The 27355-nt window shown below is 44.4% G+C and overlaps 1 protein-coding gene across 2 annotated transcripts in view; it reads right to left on the reverse strand.

The window, feature by feature from the left end:
- Nucleotides 1–25874, reverse strand: part of PAK4 (p21 (RAC1) activated kinase 4) — a 54078-nt gene extending 28204 nt beyond the window's left edge. The window contains exons 1-2 of one of the 2 annotated variants that reach the window (XM_088477024.1): nt 14426–14548; nt 4287–4504 (exon numbers count right to left, since the gene is read on the reverse strand). In XM_088477024.1, the coding sequence (XP_088333150.1) occupies nt 4287–4504; nt 14426–14456 (249 nt within the window). In that variant the 5' untranslated portion in view covers nt 14457–14548. Of the gene's footprint in view, nt 1–4286; nt 4505–14425; nt 14549–25668 lie in introns of those variants that run through there. The other variant, XM_088477025.1, reaches the window with a different exon arrangement.
- Nucleotides 25875–27355: the final 1481 nt, after the last annotated feature.

Genomic DNA, 27355 nt, shown 5'->3' on the forward strand with positions numbered 1-27355 from the left:
TGACCCTGCTCATATAGATACACTAACACACAATACTGCTTGGTGACCCTGCTCATATAGATACACTAACACACAGTACTGCTTGGTGACCCCTGCTCATATAGATACACTAACACACAATACTGCTTGGTGACCCTGCTCATATAGATATAATATAATACTGCTTGGTGACCCCGCTCATATAGATACACTAACACACAATACTGCTTGGTGACCCTGCTTATATAGATATAATATAATACTGCTTGGTGACCCCGCTCATATAGATACACTAACACACAATACTGCTTGGTGACCCTGCTCATATAGATATAATATAATACTGCTTGGTGACCCCGCTCATATAGATACACTAACACACAATACTGCTTGGTGACCCTGCTTATATAGATATAATATAATACTGCTTGGTGACCCCGCTCATATAGATACACTAACACACAATACTGCTTGGTGACCCCGCTCATATAGATACACTAACACACAATACTGCTTGGTGACCCTGCTTATATAGATATAATATAATACTGCTTGGTGACCCCGCTCATATAGATACACTAACACACAATACTGCTTGGTGACCCTGCTTATATAGATATAATATAATACTGCTTGGTGACCCCGCTCATATAGATACACTAACACACAATACTGCTTGGTGACCCTGCTCATATAGATATAATATAATACTGCTTGGTGACCCCGCTCATATAGATACACTAACACACAATACTGCTTGGTGACCCTGCTTATATAGATATAATATAATACTGCTTGGTGACCCCGCTCATATAGATACACTAACACACAATACTGCTTGGTGACCCTGCTTATATAGATATAATATAATACTGCTTGGTGACCCCGCTCATATAGATACACTAACACACAATACTGCTTGGTGACCCTGCTCATATAGATATAATATAATACTGCTTGGTGACCCCGCTCATATAGATACACTAACACACAATACTGCTTGGTGACCCTGCTTATATAGATATAATATAATACTGCTTGGTGACCCCGCTCATATAGATACACTAACACACAATACTGCTTGGTGACCCCGCTCATATAGATACACTAACACACAATACTGCTTGGTGACCCTGCTTATATAGATATAATATAATACTGCTTGGTGACCCCGCTCATATAGATACACTAACACAATACTGCTTGGTGCCCCCGCTCATATAGATACACTAACACACAATACTGCTTGGTGACCCCGCTCATATAGATTCACTAACACACAATACTGCTTGGTGACCCCGCTCATATAGATACACTAACACACAATACTGCTTGGTGACCCCGCTCATATAGATACACTAACATACAGTACTGCTTGGTGCCCCTGCTCATATAGATACACTAACACAATACTGCTTGGTGACCCTGCTCATATAGATATAATATAATACTGCTTGGTGCCCCTGCTTATATAGATACACCATGCTGACAAAGCAGCGGAGGGTGAATGCTGCACAATAATGAATACAGCACGTCCTCCTGCCTAGTATCCATGATCAGCCCAGTGTTCAGACTGTACACTTACGTGTACTCCTGTGCGGCATGTTCTTCATTAGGTTTAAAAACCTTCTTAAGTGTCTCTCAAACTACTGTACATTCCTGTAGTATATAATGAAGCAGAGACATAATGTACGTACCATGGGCGCATGAACAGTTCCTCGGTTTGTGAGCTCTAAATGGATTCCATTAATAAACAATATGAGCGTACGACCTTTGTATAATTTTGAGGTATACCACAACCTTAATGCATCCGCTGCCTAACCCTCATCCTGTGGTTTCCAGACTCTATTCCCTCACCCCTCAGTGACGCTACACCCATCGCATACAGTCTTGTCCCTCACCAACCACCAGGTAACTGTCTTCTGCAAGTATGCCGTACATTCATCTTCTTACATACGGTGTAGTGTGATCATTGGGGACATCGTATAAAGATTTAATACAATGAGGTGCTCAGCGCCTAATCAAACCACTATAAGGGTGTGGACAACCCCTTATGTAAATAATCATGTCGCCAGTATAACACGGGGAATCCCACAGTTACCTAAGGCTGAGATTATTACAGTAACAGAGCTAAGAACAGATAAGAGTCCCCCAGGGGCAGCTTTCGGCTTCAGGTAACAGGAGAGTCTTATTTCCTCTACATGGGCCCTATATTCACTAACAAAACGTTGTTCAAAGATGGAAAGAGTCTAATTTAATTGAAACCCTAAAGTCAGCTTGGTAATTAAGCATTTTCTACAAATTCTGTGATTAATTTAACCAGAAACAAATTAATTTATTGTTGACTTTTTGAAACCATTAAGTAACTCTTGGAAGAGACATTTTTTTTTAGATTTTAGTAACTTCAGATTTTCGTACATGGGTTATATTCAACACATTACAGGCACATTAATGCATTACTGTAAGACGGATCTTTAATAAACAGAATAATCAGTGCACACTTATCTAGTATTTGAACTACGCAGAAGTAAACATAAGAAGTACACTGCGGAATCACACAGGCTGACCTTGTAATTAGCAAAGTCACCGCAGCCATGTGACCTGCTAGCGGCTGGTGCAGTAGGTTAGGTCCACGGTTATATCAACATGCACCAGGTCGACATGGACAAAATGTAGGCATGCTGCATAGTACGTCGACAGTGACCATGTCAACATTCATCATGTCTGCACAAATGACATATCATCATGATATAATCTTAACCTAACATCCCTGGTGGCTCAGGGGTCACTTACTGGGGGTCCTGACTGCTGCAGCGGCTCTAGTGTGATTTCTGGGTCCAGGCGGCCATGCGACCGTCGCCTCCGTCTCAGACGTCTGACGGAGCAGCAGTTTGGGTGTGCATTTTCTACTTATCCGTAATCCCTACCCCTCATGTCACAAAGGTATAGCTATGCAGTGCAGTGCTTTACTAACTGTAGGCAAGTAACGACTGAGCGCAATACAAAGCAATGTGATAGGAAATAACTGGTACCCCAGTGACAGGCTGGCAATTATCTCAGCCCAGAACATGTCTGTCACCACTGTACGTGATGAGACCACTTTAATTCCTAGTGCTGAACTGAAACATGTCATCTACATTTCCGACTAAAAAAATCAATAAAAAAAATCATATTTTCGGAAAGCGTACGAGTCTAGGCCACATTTCTTCTACATATCCATGTACCCATCTGTATAGACCAGGGATGGGGGAACCTCACGCGTGGGGGCTGTATAAGGCCCCAGGAATAATTTGGTCTGGCCCTCAGTTTTTTACGGCTAGCCTCACCTGGCTAGCAGGGTGCCTAGAATGGCAACCTGCAGCCAGAATCTATGCAGCAGTGCTGACTGGAGCATCCTTAAGATGCTTCAGACGGTCACACCGCTGCCCTTACAGCTCCTCAGAGCACCCTCAGGATGCTCCGGGAATTGCAGTTATCACCGGCGATTGTGCCCCCGTGTGACATCACACAGAGGGGGTATGGCCTGTACCGGGCCCGCGAATAATGTTATATATCAAAATGGCCGTCGGCAGAAAAAAGGTTCCCCACCCCCGGTACAGATCATCCCTGCAACTCTCAAATCATGATGAGCAAATAGGTTCCCTTTACATAGATCACAGGTTAGACTAGCTTAGTGTGCAGTACAATGTAAAAGAGGGAAACGCTCGTATGTTCGCCCCGTGTTTGTGTGCGTTTCCTCCCACACTCTAGAAACATACTGGTAGGTTTAATTGGCTGCTGATACACATATAAGACATTCACCCTAGTGTGTGTCCATGTGATAGGTAAAATAGATTGCAAGTTCTACTGGGGCAGGGACTGATGCGAATGAATGATCTATTCCCTGTAATGCGCTGTGTAATGTGTGTGCTAAATAAGTAACTTAATAAATAGAAGAAATAAATAGCGCAGAGACAGCGCAGCACTGGATGTGACTGTACCTCTAATAACTATGAATTATTAGTATTAAATATAAATAATAAAACAGTTTCGTTAGCTATGAAGAACAGGCCGAATATTTGTGTAAGCAGACTTCTTCATTTAGAAACACACAATGGTACCGGCCAGTGTTAGAGGTTATCCCTGGCAGGGACAATTCAATTCTTTTATCGGACGCCTTAATTAATGGGTGCAACAATTGAATTGTTGCGTTAGGCGCCCATTAGTAAAGGCGCCCAATAAATGAATGGAATCGCCCCCTGGTAGTCTGAAGCCAAGTAAGTACATTACTGTTGGGGAAGCTCTGGGTTGTGTTAGTGGTTACTCACCTTTTGTGGAGCATGCCTGATGGCCGTGATGCACGCCGGGTCCACCAGCGGCTTTGGTCTCTTTGCAGATTCCTCTATTAGGCTCTGCCATTGTCGTGGGAGTCCCGTGAATCTTTGCTCCTGCTCGTCAAAGCCGGTGTGCACCCGGTGCTCAAAATTAGATGGAGCCGAGATCTCAACACGTTTCTTTTTCTTAGTAAACATAGCAGCTAGCGGACCTGAGGAAGGAGACAGAGAGACATAGGAAAGTGAGTTATCATGCTTAGTAAAATGCACATTATAGAGACAACGTATGTCATATGAATGAACGGGAGAAACACTGGGTTCATTCAGAAGCTATATTTCCGATACCACCTTTCCAGAAGTTAGAATGGTTGGGTCCCGGAGAGCTTGCAACTCTCGCTGCTTGTTGTCAATGTCGAGACTTATGGATGCATAAACGTAATAATGGGGATCAGTCCATAAGGACCCCTGCCAAAGGGATACATGGGGGAGTTACTCCTTACTAGCAGTGTTTGCACAAAACGCATACAAACCCTGTAACTAGAAAAAGTTCTGCTGCTTTACTCTTCCTGAAATGATTCCCCATTGAACAAATGCGTACTCTGTGGTAGGAATAAAGTTGAGTTACCAGAGCTCATTGTGTCCTACAAAGAGGATGCATTTCCACATCTATTAATGCACTAATGAGGCATAAGCATTTAGCCATGAACAAAACAAGGGCAAAGACGGAACACTAGGACTGTATCTCTCAGCCAGAACATAAAGCGTTCATGCACAGTAAAGTGGAAATAGAGGCTGTTCCCATGACCGCGGGACACTTCTAGACTACTGTGCAATGACCGCACCAGTGTCCAAGTAAAATACCCATTTCAACCTGGATAATGCCGATTACAGAACGACAAAACAAAGAATGATCACTTTTAATGCAGTTCCTGATAATTATTTGTCCTCATACAGATAGTGTGTGAGTGTGTGTGTGTGTGTGACTTGCATTGGGTACTTCTTTATATATGGCATAATAAAGAGAGGACGTAGAAAGTCTAAATTAAGGCAGAAAATGAACGGTTCCAAATCAAAAATGATAGACAGAATGATCAAACAAAACTAGAACTCTCACGGTAGAAGTAAGATAATCTTATCCCATGCTTCAATCAAACAGGCTTTCAGCGTAATAGATTAAATTTGACAGACTATAATAAGATTTTTTTTCAATCCTTCACATACATACACTTTGACTGCTATATACAGTCAGGTGCATAAATATTGGAACATTGACAGAATTTTCACATTTTGGCCTCTATTCACCACCACAATGGCTTTGATATGAAACAAACAAGATGTGCTTTAACTGCAGACTTTCAGATTTAATTTAAGGGTAATTACATCTAAATCAGGTGAACGGTGTAGGAATTACAACGGTTTCTATATGTGCCTCCCACTTTTTTAGGGGCCAAAAGTAATGGGACTATCAACTCAAAAGCTATTTCATGGACAGGTATGGGCTATTCCCTCATTATTTCATTATCAATTAAGCAGGTAAAAGGTCTGGAGCTGATTCTAAGTGTGACATTTGCATTTGGAATCAGTTGCTGTCGACTCTCAATATGAGATCCAAAGAGCTGTCACTATCAGTGAAGCAAGTTATCATCAGGCTGAAAAATCAAAACAAATCCATCAGAGAGATAGCAAAAACATTAGGTGTGGCCAAATCAACTGTTTGGAACATTCTTAAAAAGAAAGAACGCACCGGAGAGCTCAGCAACACCAAAATACCCAGAAGACCAATGAAAACAACTGTGGTGGATGACAGAAGAATTATTTCCCTGGTGAAGAAAAACCCCTTCACAACAGTTGGCCAAATCACGAACACTCTCCAGGAGGTAGGTGTATATGTGTCAAAGTCAACAATCAAGAGAAGACTTCACAAGAGTGAATATAGAGGGTTCACCACAAGATGTAAACCATTGGTGAGCCACAAAAACAGGAAGACCAGATTAGAGTTTGCCAAACAACATCTAAAAAAGCCATTACAGTTCTGGAACAACATCCTATGGACAGATGAGACAAAGACCAACTTGTACCAGAGTGATGGGAAGAGAAGAGTATGGAGAAGGAAACATACCACCTCATCAGTGAAGCATGGTGGTGGTAGTGTCATGTCGTGGGCATGTATGGCTGCCAATGGAACTGGTTCCCTTGTATTTATTGATGATGTGACTGCTGACAAAAGCAGCAGAATGAATTCTGCAGTGTTTCGGGCAATATTATATGCTCATATTCAGTCAAATGCTTCAGAACTCATTGGACGGCGCTTCACAGTGCAGATGGACAATGACCCGAAGCATACTGCAAAAGCAACCAAAGAGTTTTTTAAGGCTAAAAAGTGGAATGTTATGCAATGGCCAAGTCAATCCCCTGACCTGAATCCGATTGAGCATGCATTTTACTTGATGAAGACAAAACTGAAGGGAAAATGACCCAAGAACAAGCAGGAACTGAAGACATTTGCAGTAGAGGCCTGGCAGAGCATCACCAGGGATGAAATCCAGCATCTGATGATGTCTATGCGTTCCAGACTTCAGGCTGTAATTGCCTGCAAAGGATTTGCAACAAAAGTATTAAAAAGTGAGTTTGATTTAGGATTGTTTAGTTTGTCCCATTACTTTTGGACCCTTAAAAAGTGGGAGGCACATATAGAAACCGTTGTAATTCCTACACCGTTCACCTGATTTGGATGTAATTACCCTCAAATTAAATCTGAAAGTCTGCAGTTAAATCACATCTTGTTTGTTTCATTTCAAAGCCATTGTGGTGGTGAATAGAGGCCAAAATATGAAAATTCTGTCAATGTCCCAATATTTATGCACCTGACTGTATCTTTGGTACAGATTTATGGCTGGAAGCAAATTAGGCGAGAACAACAGTTAATCAAAAGCTGGACCTCGGTGACCTGGCCGTGACTATCCATGTACCCTTACCCTAATACCCAAATATTCTTAACCCCTGAGCATAACTCTAACACCTAACCCTAATACCCTAGCACTAACCCCTAACCCTAATACCCAAACCACCCTTAAACTACTTTAGCCACCGACCCTAATCAAACCCAACCCACCCTAAAAGGGCGGACTAGATGGGCCTAATGGTTCTTATCTGAAACATCACTTGGTGCAATATGAAAACCTATTCTCAGAACCTAATACCGCTTTTATACCTAAATTCCAAGTCTGACCCGAAAGTTAGAACAGGGTTCCAAACCGGATCAGACCCGAAATTTAGCCAGCGCTGACCCAGGATATTCCCTGCAGTGACCCGGCTCATCCGGCGTGGAAGTGGACGCTTGGAGATTACGTCACCTCAAAGCGCCACTGAAGCCAGCCAATCGGCCGGCATGCGGTGCACTCCAGGTCATCGTGACCCGGATCATGCAGTTTACACTGCAGGGTTTCACGGGCCATTCCCGTGTTAAACCCTGCAAGTTACCTGGGTTGGATTGCCAGGTCACTAGACCCGGGAATCCAACCCTGTCCCCTTTTACCCCAAGGAGCTACCCAGGTTCACCCTGCGATAACCTGGGTTTTAGCTCTGGTGTAAAAGGGACATTACAGAGCGAGGTTCCTAAACACTATTCTTAACAGAGCATCAGCAGTGCTGGCACATCCTAGTAACATTACAGCGTGGGTCGCCCACTTGCGGTCATGTGACCGATACACTCATCATGTGACACACTGGTTATTCCAGATTAGAAAGGCGATGCATGCATACAAATCTATCAATCACACAAAGTCACACCCCACCAGCCCGCAGGCTGTGGAGTCTCACCAAGAGTACAGAGCTCACTGCCAAAATAAATAGGACAAATAATGGAAAGCACAGAAACACACAGCCTGAGTACAGACCTTCTGGTTTCTAGAACAGAAATAGCACAGACTGACTTGTCCAATCAGAAATGCTCCGATACGTCTCTGTAGACCTTTATGCCCATATAGATTAGTTAAATACTTAAATCTAGCAATGCTTCCTCTAAAAATGTGCCAGACTGCCCAAACAGGTATCACATACTGAACACTGCCTTGCAATCACTTACACTGTCGCTGTACCACATCTTGGCCACCACGATATGAGCACAAATGATGGTTGGCAGTTTGGGGGTATTTCTCTGCAACCAGAGGGGTGCTTTCATTGCAATAAGCATCATCTCTCTGCAATATGTGAATGGAACTATTATTGCTGGTGACGATACTTTATTGGCTGTGCTGGAGAATGGCAGTCATTGTTCGGTATGATCTGTTGTATTAGGATGCAGTTGAAAGAATATTTACAATAGGATTCTGTTTAGGGATTCAGCTAGATCCATCTCTGCAGGGATAACCAGAGGTCTCCGTACATGCCTAATATATTTATATGATATAATAATTACATAATGACGGTGGTTTACACTCCGGAGATGTTCTGTTCAATATACATGTTTGCCAGCTTGTTTTCCACACTACCAACATAATCATGTTTCACTTGACAGCGTTCTATATAGGAAACAAGTAAATATAAAATTGTAGCATGTGTATCTAAAACCTCACACGCAAGCCTAACATTTCCTGAATATTACATGGACAGGAAGCTTAAGAAAAATGTAAATATTGAATTTTGTCCAACATCCACGTTACGTGTTACAGCAGGGAGGTCCATCCAGACAGGTGTGACTAGATTACATGTATGGAAGGGTATGCAAGCTCTCATTTCAGAAGAGTGAAAGTGCTCATCACAGAAAAGGCATTAACTTAGGTTATGGCAGAGTTTGATGCTCAATCAGAACTCCACCTAGAACTAGAATTATAGAGCAACATCCGTTCCACTCCGCCTTATGCCATATACTCTTACCTCCCACCCCCACCACTTGCAAGCCTACATAAGTACATTGAGGAAAAAAAAATATTAAGACCTTGAGGCCACAGTGGTATCTAGACACCTGATACACTTCAGGAGCCACTAGCCCTAAAGAGACCCTCCAAGTTTCAAAAGGGCCACTCATTACCTCATTAATAAGTTATAACTATATATTTCTCGAAGAAAACCATTTCTGTAACAGCATATCAGGATTGGTGTGTATTACTGACAGCGCATGCCCGGGGAAGATCCCGACTGCTGCTAAAGGTAAGTAACCCTAATCTCCCCCCCCCCCCCCCCTAACCCTCCCTTAGGTGTGCCTAACCCTAACCTCCCCCCCAGTGCCCAAACCTAACCCCTCCTTCCCTGCTGCCTAAACCTAAGTCTCCTGGGGGGGGGGGAGGGGGGGGGCAGCTAATTCCCCTCTAGCTAGCCTAAAACCTAACCCTCCCAGGGGGCGTGCCTAACCCCAAGTTCCCTTCCCAGGAGCCCTGAACCTAACCCTTTCCCCCGCGGCTGTCCACGCCCGGCTTACCTTCGATCGTGGTGCCAGGCGTCGGGCTCCCGGCATAGGTAAAATGACAGGCATCGGGATTTCGACGCCTGTCATTTGTACCTTGCTGGGATTAGACAGTCGGGGAGCCGGTGGTCGGGATTGCGTCCGTCAGCTTCCCATTTAAACAGGTGTCACAAGCTATAACATACAACAAAGCAGGAAGGAGATGGGAGCTACTGATGAAGGCTTTGAGAGCTTATCACTAGATGTAGAACAAGGGCAGGCAACCTGTGGAACTTCAGATGCGTTGGAATTACACATCCCAGCATGCCCTGCCACAGGTTTGCTGTTATGACCATGTTAAAACTGCTGCATGCTGGGATGTGTAGTTCCACACCACAAATACTTACATCTCTGGCAACTAAACCCCAATTTAATAAGAGTAATCCCCAAAAATGTGGCTCATTACTGGCCCATATGCCTTCGAGAAAACAAAATGCTGATTTAAATACAAGGTCTAGTTTCAGTAATCATTGAGCATTTCATTTCTAGATGGACAATGAATATATTACCACACTTTGTAGGGTTAATCAGTCAGCAGTGATGTAACAGAAGAGAGGGGGGGGTGGCTTACTCCCACATTCCCCTTACAGGGCTCAGCAGCCTTAACTGGTCTCTCCTTCTAATTAGTAACTGATTAACTGGAAGTGAGAGCAGTCATACAGAACCTGGCCCAATGCGCACTGTCTCTTGTCATGAACAGGGGCACAAGCTCCCATGGTCCCGTTACAGCGAGGTGCATTGTAAACAGTTTGGATGTGCAGCATAATAGAGGTCATTGATCCTAAAAGAAAACAAATATCGGATTTCCACTCCAAAAAGGTGGATGGGAAACCTTACATAGACGATACCAAAGTAAATAAAATATGACCCAATAAATAGATCTACGAGTAAAAAGTGTATTTGAAGTAATGGCATTCGTTCTTTAAATTGACAGAATTATCATATCCTTAAGAGCTCCCAATCTAATTCTGAGATACCGTCTATTATACAGCTTACATTTGCACAATGTAAGGGTCGCTATGTTTACATTACAACATGTAGCACCGTCGGTCAATGATGAGACACAACACGCCAATGCGGCTATCAGCTGGGCGGAATAACCAACATGTCCTCAAGCAGCCAATCTCATTTTATTGGATTTTTTTTTTTTTTCGGTCAAACTTTGTAAATAACGAACAAATAGGCAGTTTACATTGTGCGGTGTTTGGAAGGAGAAAACCACTGTAACATACAGCAGAAGCGCGTCTACGAGCCGATAATGGCTGATGCCTGCAGATGACAGCTTGCTCACATTACATCCAGCATACAATACATTTACAGTCGGTTGCAGCAGCAAGGGTGCCTATATAGTCTGCATTAAATTGATGTCATTTTCTCTGTTGATTTAAATGAAAAAGTTTTCCTCAGATTGTACAGCCTAGCAATATTATGTGATCTGTCCAGACAGACAGCTGCAATCCATTTGTATAATATATTGTCCCAAGGAGCGTGCACTGTGCTCTAAGGTGCTCGCAATGTGGTTATTGAATGGGAGACCCTGTTTGAAAAGTTATGGACCACAGAGAAAGGGGAAGGCTGCAGGGAACCTTGCTTTTCCCCATCACAAAGGTAAAAAACAAACGTAAAGACGGAGTTACTTCAGTAGCAAAACAGAGAGGAAAAACATTCCACCAAGAAAATAGAAAGTGTTTGAAAACAATGGTCCAATCTGAACACACAGAAAGAACTGCTGGCTTCCTTCCTTACTCTGAGCCAGAGGACTCAGCAGGATACAGAGTATAGGAATTCAAATGCTGTAGAGGCCTCAGTGGTAGCTCTGTACTCCGGAATCTATCATATCTCATCTGCATCAGAGCCAACACTAAACGCCAGTAAAACTGTCCTCTTGTGCCAATACCGCAGAGTACTCCAGGATCTATCACTCCAGGTACCTCATTACTAATACTGGAGAGTACCACAGTAGAGATATAGCAGTGTACTCCAGGATCCACCACCCTGTGATATTACTATCAATACCAGGAGCGGGTAACGCAATACTCCAGAATCTACATATATCACACATACAGAATTCCAGTATTTAATACAATAATAATACAGGTTACCACTGGAGAATGAATGCAGAACTCCACTATCTATCATCCTGTATTCATCATTAATATGGAATACTACAGGACAGGTAACCCTGAACTCTAGTATTTATCACCCTGTGACTGTCATTGCTAACACTGCAGAGTCTACAGGAGAAGTAACTGAGTACCTCCAGTATCTATTACCTTGTGTCCATCATTAATACTGCAGCGTACTAGAGGAGAGGTAACGCAATAGTCCATTATCTATCAATAATACTGCAGAGTACTACAGGAGAGACCACTATACTCCAGAATCTCTCTCCATGTGACCATCCTTACAAATACTGCAAAGTAACACAGGAGAGGTAACACTGTACACCAGTATATATAACCATGGGTACATCATTAATACTGCAGGAGGTGCAAAACTGCATTATATAGGGGTATTCAATATGCAGCGAAAACGCAGTTTCTGCGAGGTTTATGCTCGGATGACGTCATTTTCGCCGGTTTTACTTTTACACCGTATTCAATTTGAAAACTTTTCGCCGGTGCGAAAAGTATATTGCATTCAACCCTGCGGAAAAGTATCACCAAGGAATGGATGGCGAAAAAAAGTGCAGAATTGGGGTTTTGGGGTGCAACATTTCGGAAACCACCCTGCAACCTTCAGACAGTCCCCCAAAGGTAAACTGTTTCAAAAAAATGAAAAAAAAAATACCTCAGAGGACCCCCAAAAAAGCGCTTTCATTTTGGGGGCGGAAAAAAAAATTGTGGTGTACAAAGTTAAAAGCTAGCGAACTACAATCTAGGGGGGTCCCCAAGTATGCCCCAGGTGTTTTTTGCATTGCAGGTGTTTGCGGCAGGTGGTTTTTTTCAAGTTTTTTAAAACTTCACTTTAGCAACTTTTAAATATGCTCACCCCCATTTTCAAGTACCCCAAATTTGCTGGAACTACTTATATTCTGCAGAAAAAAAAACTTAAATACTATTCTTCACCACCTTCCCAAATCCCCAAAATAGCAGCTATTGAGCCCGTTTAAAGACCCCAAAAACCTTCAGCAGGGCTAATTGGGGGTATCCAGAGTGATCCCCCATCTCATGGCATCTTTTTGGGGTGTTAGGGTAATTTCCCCAAAAATCAACGAAGTTTTCGCTGATTTCACATCCGCTGGGTGCCGTTTTTGATGATTTCATATTGAATACGGGTATAATCGGGGCCGCGCACGATTCTTTTTCGCCAGCAAAAGCTCCGATGTGTGATGAAAACTTAAGACGGTGAGGTTAACTTTTCATATTGAATACCCCTGATAGTATCTAAGCCTGTGTTCATCAAAACTCATAATGCAAGCACTACAGAACAGATAACGCTGTACTCCACGGTCTATTAACGTGTGCCCATTATTACTAATACTACAGAGCACCACGGGAGACAAAGCTGCACTCCAGTATCTGTCATCCAATGTCAACCATTAATAAAACAAAAATCACTAATACAGCAAAGTACTACATGAAAGGTAATGCAGTATCAGTACCTATCACCATGTATCCATTATTAATACTGCAGAGCCCAACAGGAGAGGTGAAGCATTAACCAGAATCTGTCATTCAATGTCAATCATTAATACTGCAAAGTACTACAGAAGAGGTAATTCAGTACTCCAGTATCTAGCACCCTGTGTTTATAATACATACTGCGGAGTACCCCACGGGAGATCATGCAGCACCCAGTATCTATCACCCTGGGTTCATAATTAATACTGCTGAGTACTACAGGAGTAAGTAACGATGTACTCAAGAGTCTGTCACCCGCTGTCCATCATAAATATTGCAGAGAACTACAGGAAGGGTAACTGTACTGCAGTAGCCATCAGCCGGAGGCCATCATTACTACTACAGGAGAGGTAATGCTGTATTCCAGTATCTATTGCACTATCATTACTACTGCTGCAGAGAACCACAGAAGAGGTAGCAATAATCATCCTCTGCATACCCCGAGAAGGGGAAGAAAACAGTACTCAGTCCTGTGAGACTCTGTACTATATTACATCCTACATACATCACTAATATTGTGGCATTCTGCAAGCGGCAGCTCAGTGCCCGACTTATGCTCCCATCCTCTGTGTTCTCCTCTAATGCTGCAGGAGAAGCCCAGTACTCCAGTATCTGTCCTCCTCTTGGACATTACAAATACTGCAGAGTACTAGAGAAGAGATAGCACTGCACTTAATACTGCCCCGCAGGAGCCGTGGCGTGGCTGACAGATAATATGGTTAGCAGGAGTGAATTACTGTGCTAATTAAGGGGGCAGTAAAGCATATCAACATCTGGCAAATCATTGGTAGCGTTACATGAGGAGCTGTGGACTGGCCCCCTCTACACTCACCAGAACATGAAGCAGTGCCTGGATCTAAGAGACACGCTGAAGCCATCACTTAACAGGACACTGTAAGCATCACATAGAGGAGACTGCAATGATAAGTTATGACAGGGCACAGAGCTGTCACACCAGTATAATGCTCTCCTCCGCAGGTGGCTCTAATCTAGCACTGGGTGAGGCAGGAAACCCCCAAACTATGACCTGAGCTACACACAAACACACACCCCACCAGTATAACACTCACCCTTGGCATCGCTTTGAGCTCCGGACACCATAGAGACCCAGGAGGAGAAGGCTCTGGCTTCAGGGACAGGATTCTGAGGCTGTTAGATGGAAAGTTTCAGGCCCGCTCTCACTGTCCCAGCCAGTTTCATGACGTGAAAGATCTGCTCCTCCCCAGCCCATAGGAGGGGGATGGAGGAGGGGTGAAGGAGGCAGAGGGATACTATCAGAGGGCTGGATTACAATATACTCACAAGACAGCCGCAGTGAAATACACACATAAGTGCATTGCTTTATTTCTGCAATCTGAGAACACCAGGTCTAACAATCAACAAAGAAAGTACATAAGGAGGAGAAACTCTGAGACAGGTTTTCTAATATCACATAAAAATGGTGCATTTCCCAAAACCCCATTTCTTTTTAATTTGGAGAACAGTCTAGTTGCCTCAGCACCAACGAGTTCAGATACATGCTTTATAAATTACTTACTATTATTTTCCCTGACAGCTGGGTATTACATCCCTGCCCAGTAATTAGATGACTACTTTATTCACTGACATGAGCTGCTAGGTATATCCCGATACCCTGGGCTGTGGTGTAGTCCATTACAAAAACCAAACTAAAATGATTTTCACATATACAGTATATTCTGACAAAACATGATCCAACTAGTGTTACACAGCCCTCTAGAAATACAGGCGGAGTGAGTTTTGGATGGCACAAGGGAGATACTGTAGGGGGGGGGGGTGAGAGTCGTGTTGCACACATGTCAGTATATATCTGCTTTCATTGCCTGCTCACATAAAGGATTAAAGAGAATTACAAGCAGCAGGATCTAGAGCACTGTGACCCTTCTCATCTGACTTGTCTTGTAAATATACAATTCACAGCCAGCGCTCAGCAAATCATAGTGCATAGCTGTCAACGCTCCCTAGTTTCCAGGGATAGGCCCAGGTTTGAAATATTTATATGTTCCTGTAAATATCCCTATTTCTTTTAGTATTTACTAACTCCATAAAAAGATTCCTTTATAATGCAATTCTATACCATGTATACATTATTTGCTTGGCTTTAGTTTAGATTTTAATAAAAAAAAAAAAAGTATTTAAAGTGCAATTTTTAAATTTTTCATCATGTAATTATATATTATTAATATGTATCATGACCTCCTCAGTGTTCATAATTACATAACGGTATGCAGTCGGGATGCCGACGGTCTAAATGCCAACCGTTGGCATCCCGACTGTCTAATCCCGGCAAGGGTCTAATGACAGGCGTCGAAATCCCAACGTCTGTCATTTTACCTACACCGGGAGCCCGGCATACCGATCGAAGGTAAGCTGGGCACCCCCGGGGGGACTTGGGGTTAGGCACCCCCCCCCGGGAGACCGGTTTAGGATGCGGGAAAGGGGGGGGGGGTTAGGCACTTGGGGGGGAAAGGTTAAGGGAGGGTTAGGGGGGGGGGGGAGGTATACAATCGGGAAACCGGCTGCCTTCATATCAACAGTCGGCTTCCCGACTGTCATATCCCGGCGAGGGTGAAATGGTGGGCGTCTAGATGTAGACGCCTGACATTTTCCCGAAGCCGGGAGACAGGCACCCGGCATCCCGATCGAAGGGATGCCGGGCACCGCGAGCGGACAGCCGCGGAGGGGGGAAGGGTTAGGTTTAGGGCACCTGGGGGGGACTTAGGGTTAGGCCCCCCCCGGGAAGGTTAGGGTTAGGCTAGGGGGAGGGAGGATTAGGGTTAGGCACCCCCCCCAGGGGACTTAGGTTTAGCCAGCGAGGAAGGGGGGGGGAGTTAGGCACTTGGCGGGGAGGTTAGGTTTAGGCACCCCTAAGGAGGGTTAGGGGGTTAGGTTAGTTTACACTTACCTTAGCGACGATCGGGATTTCCAGCACTGCCGGGAACACTGCTTTTGTCGGGAATCAAATATCATACCGATTCAGGGGGAAGTACAGGCGAGATGCTGTTTTCAGCCCTTAGCACCAGGAAAACAGCATAGCGCCGGGAAGTTTAGTCGGAGAATGCCCATTCTCGCAACTAAACACCCTGTTTAAGGCACGAGGGGCGGGAGAACGGGCATTCCCCGACCTAACTGCGCGAAGATTGAATAGCTCCGGGAGCTCCCTCCCGGCGCCATTTAATTTGCGGTCAATTGAATCGAGCCCATTATCTCCTTTTCAAAATCTCCTTTGAGGTTGCCAAACTGGCTGTAAGACATATACAGGCACAAAGCTCTCAGCATATTATGTAAAAGGAGGAGATTAAATTATAATTGTACAACTTTGGAATGACTGTCTCCTTTGTGTACTGACAGAGCTAAGAGGGGTGTTCCATCATGTGACTGTGGTTGCCATGGTGGTTCAGGACAGTGTACAGAAATACAATCATGCTAGAAGCTTGAAAACAAAACAAAAAAAAAAACACAAGGAAAGTTCTTACCAAAGTTCTCCTTATAAGTTGCTGCAGTGACAGATGCTAAAATTACCATCAATTTGTTTTAATGGAATTAAAAGGCACACATCCACTTAAAGACATGAAAACGATTGCACGATAGCGACATTGTAATCGTGCAATAGTTTGTCAGTCTGTGATGTCCCTACACTGAACGTTCAGTCGTTCAGTGTAGGCACATCAATCATCTGCAAAGATGCTGAACCTGAAAAACAACCTGACGATAACAACATATTTGCCCAATGATAGATGTCTAAACGACCAGCGGAAGCGCGCAACGCTGGTCATTTTAGACATTTTTATTTTAACGATGTGCAAACGATTTTTGAACGATAACGATATCGTTCAATTTAATCGTCTAGTGGATGTGTGCAATTAAGGCTTTAAATCAGGGATGGGGAACCTCAGGCCCGGGGGCCATATAAGGCCCCTGGAATCATTTGGTCTGGCCCTCCGAGCTTTTTTCTGCTATCCTCATCTGGTTAGCAGGGTGCCTAGAATGGCACACTGCAGCCAGAACCTATGCAGCAGTGCTGCCTGGAGAATCCTTAGGATGCTTCAGATGGTCACACCGCTGCTTACAGCTCCCCGGAGCATCCTCAGTATGCTTCGGGTATTGCTGTAATCACAGGTGATTGTTGCCCCGCCCCTGTGCGACATCACATGGAGGGGGCGTGGCCTGCTCCAGGCCAGCGAATAATGTTATATATATCAAAATGGCCCTTGGCAGAAAAAAGGTTCCCCACCCCTGCTTTAAATAAATAATCAGATTTTGCTTGCCTTTACCTAGCAGTAATGTTTTACAGACAAATAACTTAACAGGACTACACACATACTAATCCATATACATTTGATAATTATGATGAACTGGGTTTAGGAGGTAGTAAAAGGAAAACTCTGCTCTGTAGTAGTTCCCTGTTAGCGAATCCAATGCCAATGGATAAGAGTCATATCACAGATGCACGCAAGATCTAACAAAGGCCTGATGAAAGCAGCAAAAGGAGTCTGGAGAGGGGAAGCAAGAGGTATTTGTGTGACCAAGAGGTCAGAAGTCTTGACCTATCCCTGTAATATAACTGGCCAGACTTTTGGAAAACACAGGCAGACTCATGACCATGAAGACTATGGCTGATTTCCCCCAGGAGGGGTCTTCCTCTAATTATCCTCTCACCAGCGATGCACCCGTTATGCTCTGTACAGTTTGTAGTAATGTAAGAGTATGCAAAATACCATGGGGTATATAGCGGGTTGCGTACGGGATCCAGGATGCTGACGATCAGAATCCCAGCAGGTTTTTATAAGTATTACAACCCTTACCCTAACCCTCTCATCCTGCAGCCTAACCCTCACCCTCCCCTAATCCGAAATCTCCCCATTATCCGAATACTTACCTCCACAATCTATTAGGGTTCTGACAGTTAATGCCGCTTTCCGTGTTGCGGCAGGGATGCCGCTGTCGGTATTGTGACCATCGGCATCCTGACTGTCAGGATCCAACGACATCCCGTTTATAGCTTGTATAAAAACGGAGAATAAGTTGGGCTTTCATGCACTCACAGTCTGCATAGTCCATTGAGTCCACTTACGGTGCTACAGGGAGAGAGACTTGAATTCAGGCAGCTGCCAACATTTGTTCATGGATTGGAATAGGCTACAAGGAACAGAGCATGTGTGGATAGATTAGACACAAGGCGTATTGCGTGTGTCAATGTACTGACTCAATACACACATAGGGTGAAGGGGTTACTGACAAGGGGGATGGGGCAGTTATGTATGGAATGTAAGAGGAGACACAGAGACCATCTCTGGGCAGACCCCCCCTGATTAACCAGACACATGCCTAAGATCTAGTGGTTAACAGACAGCATTATTAAAGCAACATGACCCTTACAAATGACTATTCAGGTTATATAAACCCACTATATTCCTGTATTCCTCTGCTTCTTGCAAGGTCTCTTTTGTCTTCCATCTAACAATAAACGTGGGACATGAAAGGGTAATGTCTTTCCTGGAAAGCTCCTTTGTGACGCATCCACAAAGCGCTACGTTGTATGTATCTTTTATTTTATGTCTGCAACACAATATGCACACATTGACACAGCTGGTGTGTGCCAGCCTTGCACGTGGCACTGCCTTTTCCAAGAAGTCACTTCTACTTGTCAACCAAGACAACTGCTACTGTTAATATCCAATGTCGACGGGCAGCAGCTCAGTGACCATAGGCTGGCTGATTATTTTGCAGTAGCAATGAAAGTTTTTCCATGAACACAACACAAACGGTTACAACAGGAGTGATGGGAGAGATTGGTGGGAATTATCGGCTCTCAGGAATGAAACCTGGAGAGCGTCCAATATACCAGCCACCCCCACACACGCACAGACAGTGTCCTCTATCTATTGCATACAGCTGGGGGATGAGAACGTGTCTGGAGCATGCAATTGCACCTTCTGCGTTTATCTACTCATATTGGCAGGTTACTATCTTCTAGTAAGATACCAATAAATAATACTAAGATAAATGAATTACAATTATTTTCAACACATTGTGCAGCTATGACAATAATGACCTTGCACTCAAAACCCTCTAGCATCAGAATGGTGTTATTTGACCATCCAAAGGAAATGAGTTCCAGTTAAATGTTCTAATCCTCCACAGAATGCTCTTGAGGAGGTATATTTACTAAAGTGCAGGTTTATAGAAGTGGAGGTGTTGCCCACAGCAGCCAATCAGATTCTAGCTATTATCTTCTAGAACTGTGGTTCTCAAACTCGGTCCTCAGGACCCCACACAGGTCACGTTTTCCAGGCCACCCAGCAGGTGCACAGGTGTACTCATTACTTATTGACATTTTAAGAGATCCACAGGTGGAGCCAATTATTTCACTTGTGACTCTGTGAGGAGACCTGGAAAACATGCACTGTTGGGGGTCCATAGGATTGAGTTTGAGAACCTGTGTTCTAGAAGGTGCTAGATAAATGATAGGTAGATTCTGATTGGTTGCTATGGGCAACATCTCCACTTCTATAAACCTGCACTTTAGTAAATATACCTAGAGATGTAAATATCTACTGTCCCAGTGACTGGCATGTAGATAATCTGAATCGGGTGCATGCACACGTGTCACTTTTATTCTGTTGTGCCATTTTAACTTTTACGGTCAACTTTGTGCTGTGTCTATGTAAATTAGGTTTGGATAATTCCAACACACATGATAAAGATTATCTGGGCAGCAGTGTAAAGCTTCCTATTAATACGTCGATGGACATTGGTTTCTGGACAACCTGTGACAAGCAAGGGCCAACAATGGATGATGAAACTTGTAGTTCCACGGTGGCTGATAGCTAGAGGTTGCCTAAATTTACATTAAAGCACTCACTGTAATTTCCTATTCCCTCCCTTATGGAGCTGAAGCAATGACTTGGATAGCTCAGGTAATGACAGGTGTAGAGGAGGATACACTTGTTCCTGCAGCAAGTCACAGCTCGCCCCATGGACTGAACACACTAGGGAAAGTGGAAGGCTGGGTGTCTAGCTACACCTGTCTCAGCCTGTCACTCACAAACACTACCACTAGCTCCGCTGCAATGTCCCTGCCTCATCTGTAACACAGCCAGCTCAGGCCATATCTGTAATAAAGGGGCAGTTAGACCAGCTCATCGCCACTGGTGTTAAGTACCTCTTTTAGTGCACACTTTTTTTTTTTTTTTTGAAGGGGCGGGGTCTAGCCACTGACAAATGAAATCTAATCGTAATTCAATTACCCCAATGTTGCCAATATAAATCAGAATTGCAGAATAAATTAGGAAACAGGGGTTATAAAAAAAACAAACACACACACACACACACACACACACACCCCTACAACTTAGGCCAGTATTCAATTTGGAGCGAAAAGCCGGAATCTGCGAAAAAGTTTCGCCGATGATGTCATTTCGCCAGGCGGAAAAGTATCGACGTATTCAATTTGAAAGACTTTCCGCCTGGGTGGAAAGTCAACGCAATGTAATAGGCGAAAAAGTTTTGCCTATGAATAGCAGGCGGAAAAAAAGTGCAGAATAGGGGTTTTGAGGTACAACATTGCAGGAACCCCCTGCAGCCTTCAGACAGTCCTCTAAAGGTAAACTGCATCAAAAATAAAAAAACAAAAACAAAAAGGAGTTAAGAACACCCCAAAACAAATTACTTTCAATTTGGAGGCGAAAAAAAAAAAAAAAAAGTTAAGGGACAAAGTCAAAAAACTAGTGGACTAGACTCCAGGGTGGTCCCCAAGTATGCCCCATGTGTTTTTTTCATTGCAGGTGCTTGCGGGAGGTGGATTTTTCAAACTTAACTTTACCAACTTTTAAATATGCTGGCCCCCATTTCCACGTGCCCCAAATTTGCTGGGATAAGTTATTTTCAGCTAAAAAACTCCTGAATACTATTCTTCACCACTTATACAAAAACGCTATTTAGCAGCTATTGAGCCCGTTTAAAAACACCAAATACCTTCAGCAAGGCAAATCGGCGGTAACCATAGCTAACCCCCATGTAAGAGCATCTTTTAGGGGGGCGTCAGGCTGATTTCCCAAAATCTGACATGACTTTCCGCTTCCCTCTGTATCTAGGAGGTGAGTACATTTAGCTGCAATGTAATGATGTGCTGGGCATATATGCTAGTGTTAGGGACCTGCAGAAAAATGGGGTCCCTTGATGCTGGGCTGCAGGCTTAAATGCTTTGATCAAATCATGACAAAATCCCCTTTGTTTTATTTGCTGCACACACAAATTTGCAGTATATTATTGTTAGCGCCGATAGCAAACGTTTTTCTGTTTTGTACACATTTATGGCATTAATATTGCCATGCTGCTGGTAGTATGTATGATATGGGTAAAACCGAGCGCGGGCATATTTCTTTTCTGTTTTGTTTCATGACTTTCCGCTTGTTTAAGTTTCGCCAGGTCCCGTTTTCGCATACTTTCAAACTGAATACGGGGATACGCGGGGACACACGCGATACTTTTCTGCTTGCAAAACAGGTGAAAAGTCCAGGAGGCGGAAAAGTATCGCGGGTCCACTCAAATTGAATACGGCTCATATTTGGCAGCCAAATCCACATAACGGCTGATACATGTGAAAGTTCATGGCTGTAGTTTAAGAGTGAAATGATTTTAGTTTGTGCCTTAATCAAGACACCACACCCTGTGCCCATTTCAGGACTCAGACACACCTTAATCCCACTGACCAATGCCACTTTAACCCTTCATCTCTTGAGACCACTTTCTTTTTGCCAGGATAAGAATGATTATTATAAACAACCAAGCCTGTACAGACAGTATAATGTACCAGGAACAGAGGACAGATCAGTCACTGGACCCACCCAGCAAGTGGTGCAGGAGAATGTACAGCAATGTGGGTGGGGAGAGGAGACAAGTTTATCAGCACTTGAGAGCTGAGAGTGTTTCCTACATAATGGCCGGATTTAACAGCACCTAAATCCAGCCACACATGCCATAATGTGATCATATACTGTAACACGTTTTCTTCTGCGGTCATTGAAATAATATTTGTATGGCCAGGCTAACTACAGTATCCAAAATAACTAAATCTGCATGGTCAGTCTCACACCTCTACTATGCAACAGACACAAGACTAATTGAAGTAAAGGGTTTGCATCAATTTCCAAAACCCTACAAATTTTGAGTAAGATATCCCATATATAACACAGACATGTACAGATGCAAGCCAGCTTCCCGAGTTATAGTCACATACTAGGACATCATTAGACATATCTTCCTGCTTATACTAAATAGTAACATTTACAGACCACTGTTTACACCTAAAACTACAGTGATAACCTCTTTAAACAGATAAGGAGAGGGTAATTAGTGTGTTTGCTCAGAGATCATTACAATGTCTCCTAGTAACTCAGGTCTACCTGAACCTCAATTATTAAAAATGATGTCATTAATGCACCTGCAAAAAGTCTGATGTCCTTTTCGACAATTTCTTAATATTGTTGTCCCTCCACCTCCAAATACATCTCGCCATTACAATGACAAGGTGCATTCCACTACATCCTCCAATGCTAACATTGACTGAAATATTCTCTGTAAAGCGCTGCGGAATGCGTGAACTATATAAATAACTTAAATAAATAACTCTTTTGCGACTGTGCCAGCGCAGAGTGGTGTTTAGACCAACATTATGCCACAGGATCCACACAGACGGCCCTCTAAAAGGTGCGGACCCACTAGCAGACTGTGAAAAGACTGCACGATCACGACATTGCAATCATGCAGATGTTTCACAGTCTGTGCTGTGCCTACACTGAACGATCAGTCGTTCAATGTAGGCACCCTGCCTCACCCCCAAACATGGCTAATGTGTTGTTTTCGGCAGATTGACCAGCATGTTCAGGCGATGATAGATGTCAAAAACGACCAGCGGGAGCGCGCATCAGGTCGTTGTTTACATTAAGCTGCCTGATTTGTGCCCGATTAACACACGATTGAACGATGTCGTTATCGTTCAATCGGGTAGTGGATACCTGCCTTTGCCTTCAAAAGGGCCGCACATTGACTTAGCTCAGTAGCACAGTAACTGAAAGCAACACATTTAATTGAAGCCAGAGGCACCAATCTATAATGACAGATCAGCAGGTACTTTACACAAGTGTTACACCCACCAAAAATAAAGCAGGAATGAGCAGGGGGCTGTGGGTGGAAGCTCAGTTGGCCGCTTAGTGTCCTTCACTGGCCTAGATTGTCCATCACTAGCCCAGGACTTGATAATTATATCCCACTTTACAGAATAAAGGACCCCATACACGGAGCAATATGCACCTTGCGATGCGACGTGCGATCCGACAGCCGACATATCGTGTGGTCCCCATACATGGAGCGATCCGGTGGCCGACCGCCCGATATGCCGGCAGCCCCCCTCCACCACCCATATAGCGCTGCATGGGATCGTTCGTCGATCCCCCAGATCAACTGAATATGCAGAAAGATCTGGAGCTGCGATGGACGATGCCACGGGAGCGCGTAGCGAGCGATATCATACCCACACGCGGAACGATATAGAGGCGATATTGTTTAAAACAGTTGGATCGGCCGCTATTTCGCTCCGGGTGTGGGGGCCTTAAGGGTGGTATCTATTTGGCCCAGAACATTGTTCGGCCGCTAATGGATTCCCCGGGACTATCCAATTAGCCCTGAAGTCCAACACGGCGCCGGCACTTGTCGGGGATTTTTTTCTTCCGAACCTGATGTGTTCCGAAAAATTATCCCCCGAGAAGTGCCGTTTTTTTAGCCAGCGCAATGGCGAAAACACACAAGATCCGTTATCAGCTCACGGACCTATGTGTTTTGAGGCGAATTATCCTATTTGATCACCCGAAACAAATAGGATAGGGTGTAAAATAAAACGAGAATTATCTGCTAAATTCCCCATTTTTTTCGCCCCTGAAAAAATATTGGGGCCAATTGGATACCACCCTAAGGGGGCAATGTATTAATAAACTCGTAAGGGCTGCCATTTTATTGCAGATGGTGATATTTTTCTAGGGTGGAAGAATATGCTTTATTTGAAGCTAGGGTTATAGGGATCAGACAAATGGGGACTGTGGTCTGCAGCGATAAGTGACATCTCCTGCGCTAGGCTATTGATACATAGCCAGCATACGTAAAATCATGGAGAAATTGTAGTTTCTGCATAAATTTATGAGAAAGGATCGTGATAAATATGCTCCTAATACCCCTTTTACACCAGAGCTAAAACCCAGGTTAGTGCAGGGTTAACCCAGGTTGCTTCTAAATGCACAAAGGGCCAGGGTTGGATTCCCGGGGTCAAGTGACCCAGCAAACCAAACCAGGTAACTTGAAGGGTTTAACATAGGAATGACCCGTGAAACCCTGCAGTGTAAATGGATTGTCACGTTTACAGCATGGGGACTTCCTGGTTTGTCATCGCCAAGCACCGGGAGAAGTGTTCAGGGGCCTATCCATTACAGGAGGTTTTGGTCGCATTGTTAACATAGTTGTGTAATGGATAGCCGGCAAGTACCAGCGATGCGCGCACACGCTGGGTCCTTGCCGATCCCAACTATCTACTGAACATGCTCGTCAGGTTCGTCATGCTCAGAGATAGGTGGTCGGGCTCCTGCACTGAATGACGTTCAGTGCGGGCACCGCACCCAGCGACCTGAAGGTCTGAACGCTAGACGTTCAGTCTTTCAGGTCGCCTAGTGGATAGACCCCTTTCCACTGCATCCACGCGCAGTGTGAATTACGCCGATCCAGGAATAACCCGGATCGGTGCCGCAGGGAAAAATGGGTATGTCCTGGGTCTGACCCGTTTTGGAATGGTGTTCCAAATCTCGGGTCAGACCCTGGATTTAGGTGGAAAAGCAGTATTTATAGTACTGACTGCATGGTAGCATATAGAAAGAGCTGGATTTCTAACAAAACAATATATTACAAAATATATATAATATTACAATAAACTATACAACTTATTAAAGCTGAGACTATGGGCTAAATACAATGATGCCCCCTCCCTCAGTGACAAGCCAGGGGTCTCAGTGCCACCATATGACAGGCAGTATGCCCCAGCCCTGTACAGAGGGGAGAGTAGGGATTGCTGCTCCCCAAGGTCACTGCAGACCCCGCTATGAGTGTGCTGAGCAGTGACTATGGACCTGCTGTACACTTTATTATCAGCTTGGGGCGCCTATCCCAGCTCCCCAGAACACTACATGCAGGAACGGAGCATTAGCCAGCAGGGACGTCAGTGACTCGCACGGAGCCCTCTCTTGTACCTCACCTGCCCCCTCTCGGGTGTATCAGGTCCAGGCTCCGCTTCCTCTCCCCTCACCGACGTACTCCAGCCCCGGGCGCCATGTTGTCCTATGAGGCTGAGCTCTAACATCCGGGGACTCCGTCCGGACTCCCACTGCGCCTGCTGCTGCCCGGCAACACCGTACGCCGCGTGCGGCCCCGCCCCCCAGCGCCGCGGAGGGCGCGATCATTGGTCAGAGCCGCTGACACGGGAAGAGGGAGGCGCAGCCAATGGGTACACAGAGGATGCTGTCAGTCATAAGGATCCTGTTATCCGATTGGCCGAGACTTTGAGCGTTTGTAACACGCACTCTTCTACTACTCCGACCTGTCCTGAACATATGAGCGACACGATCGGGCGATCTCGTACACACTAGAGCAGAGTTGCCAAACTTTATTGAATCACGACGCCCTAAGGCCCCCATACATCAGCAATTGATTGCAGCAATTGTGCAATTTGCAATCGATTGTGTATAAAAGTCTTTTCCTTTTTCAACCGATTGTGGCAATTCTGCAATCGATTGAAAAAGGGAAAGATTTTTATACACAATCGATTGTAAATTGCACGATTGCCACAATCAATTGCTGATGTATGGGGGCCTCTAGTCCTAGTATATCAGCATTGTATTCACAGCACCCCTAAGTCAAAAGATTGTTATTGAGAAATTCAGATACCAATGTAGTGAAGTAGTGAAGTGAAGTAAATTGAATCTCTTTGGGGCCAATTCAATGCAATGGATGCAATGTGCATTTTCCTATACTGCTCCCATAGAGGTGCATGATTTTGCAGAAATTGGGACGATTTAGGATGCCACTGCCTGTGCTCCAGCAGCATCGCCCGCAATACGCCCGATGTCGTCCACAGGGGTTGGGTACAGGATTACCTTCAGGATTCCAGCAGTCAGAATGCCGGCGCTGGTATTCCAATAAATGTCGGGATTCCGGCGTCGGCATTGGGACCGCCGGAATCCCCGCTGCCAGGATATTAACCGTATCCCGTTCACAAACATATAGCGTCGGCTGTGCGCACAGTCAATGCGCAATATATGGTGCAAAGGCCGCAGATAACTGACTGCTCAATTGGGCGGGCACATGTAAATGCCCGCCCAGTTGTGACGTCAATCACGACACAATGACCCAACGATTGGTAAGCGTGTATTCACTTACCAATTGTCAGATATGATGGCAGATTGGCCGGCTGGCCTAGCCGTCGGCCTATTGTGTTCCCAGCTTGACTGACATTGACCCCTTGTTTATTTGTTAGGTCCCAGGTGGATAACTGTGTGGAGTATGAAGAATAGCACAGACCCTTCCTGCACAAAAGATATACTTATGGGGCCCATACATTTAACCTGTATCGGGACAATTTCCCAGTCTGCTGGAGTCGGGGGATCGGAGAAATCCAACATGTTGGACAATCTCGATTCCTCGATTCGGACCCTAAAATGGACAGAATCGTCAAGTTGGGGATATTTAACATGTTGAATTTCCCGAATTACCAGACACTGAGCATCGATGTCCACTGATATGCATTTTTTATTGTGTCAGCAGAATGGGGAATTGGGCTGCATACTGTATGTATGGCCCGCTTTGGTGTGCCAGGCATATCACCCTGGCACTGTGAAAAATATATACATACTTTACATGCATGGCATGGTGTAAAAGTATATACC

This window comes from Taudactylus pleione, unplaced genomic scaffold (assembly GCF_031769625.1).
Source record: "Taudactylus pleione unplaced genomic scaffold, aTauple2 ptg000199l, whole genome shotgun sequence".
NCBI lineage: Eukaryota > Metazoa > Chordata > Amphibia > Anura > Myobatrachidae > Taudactylus > Taudactylus pleione.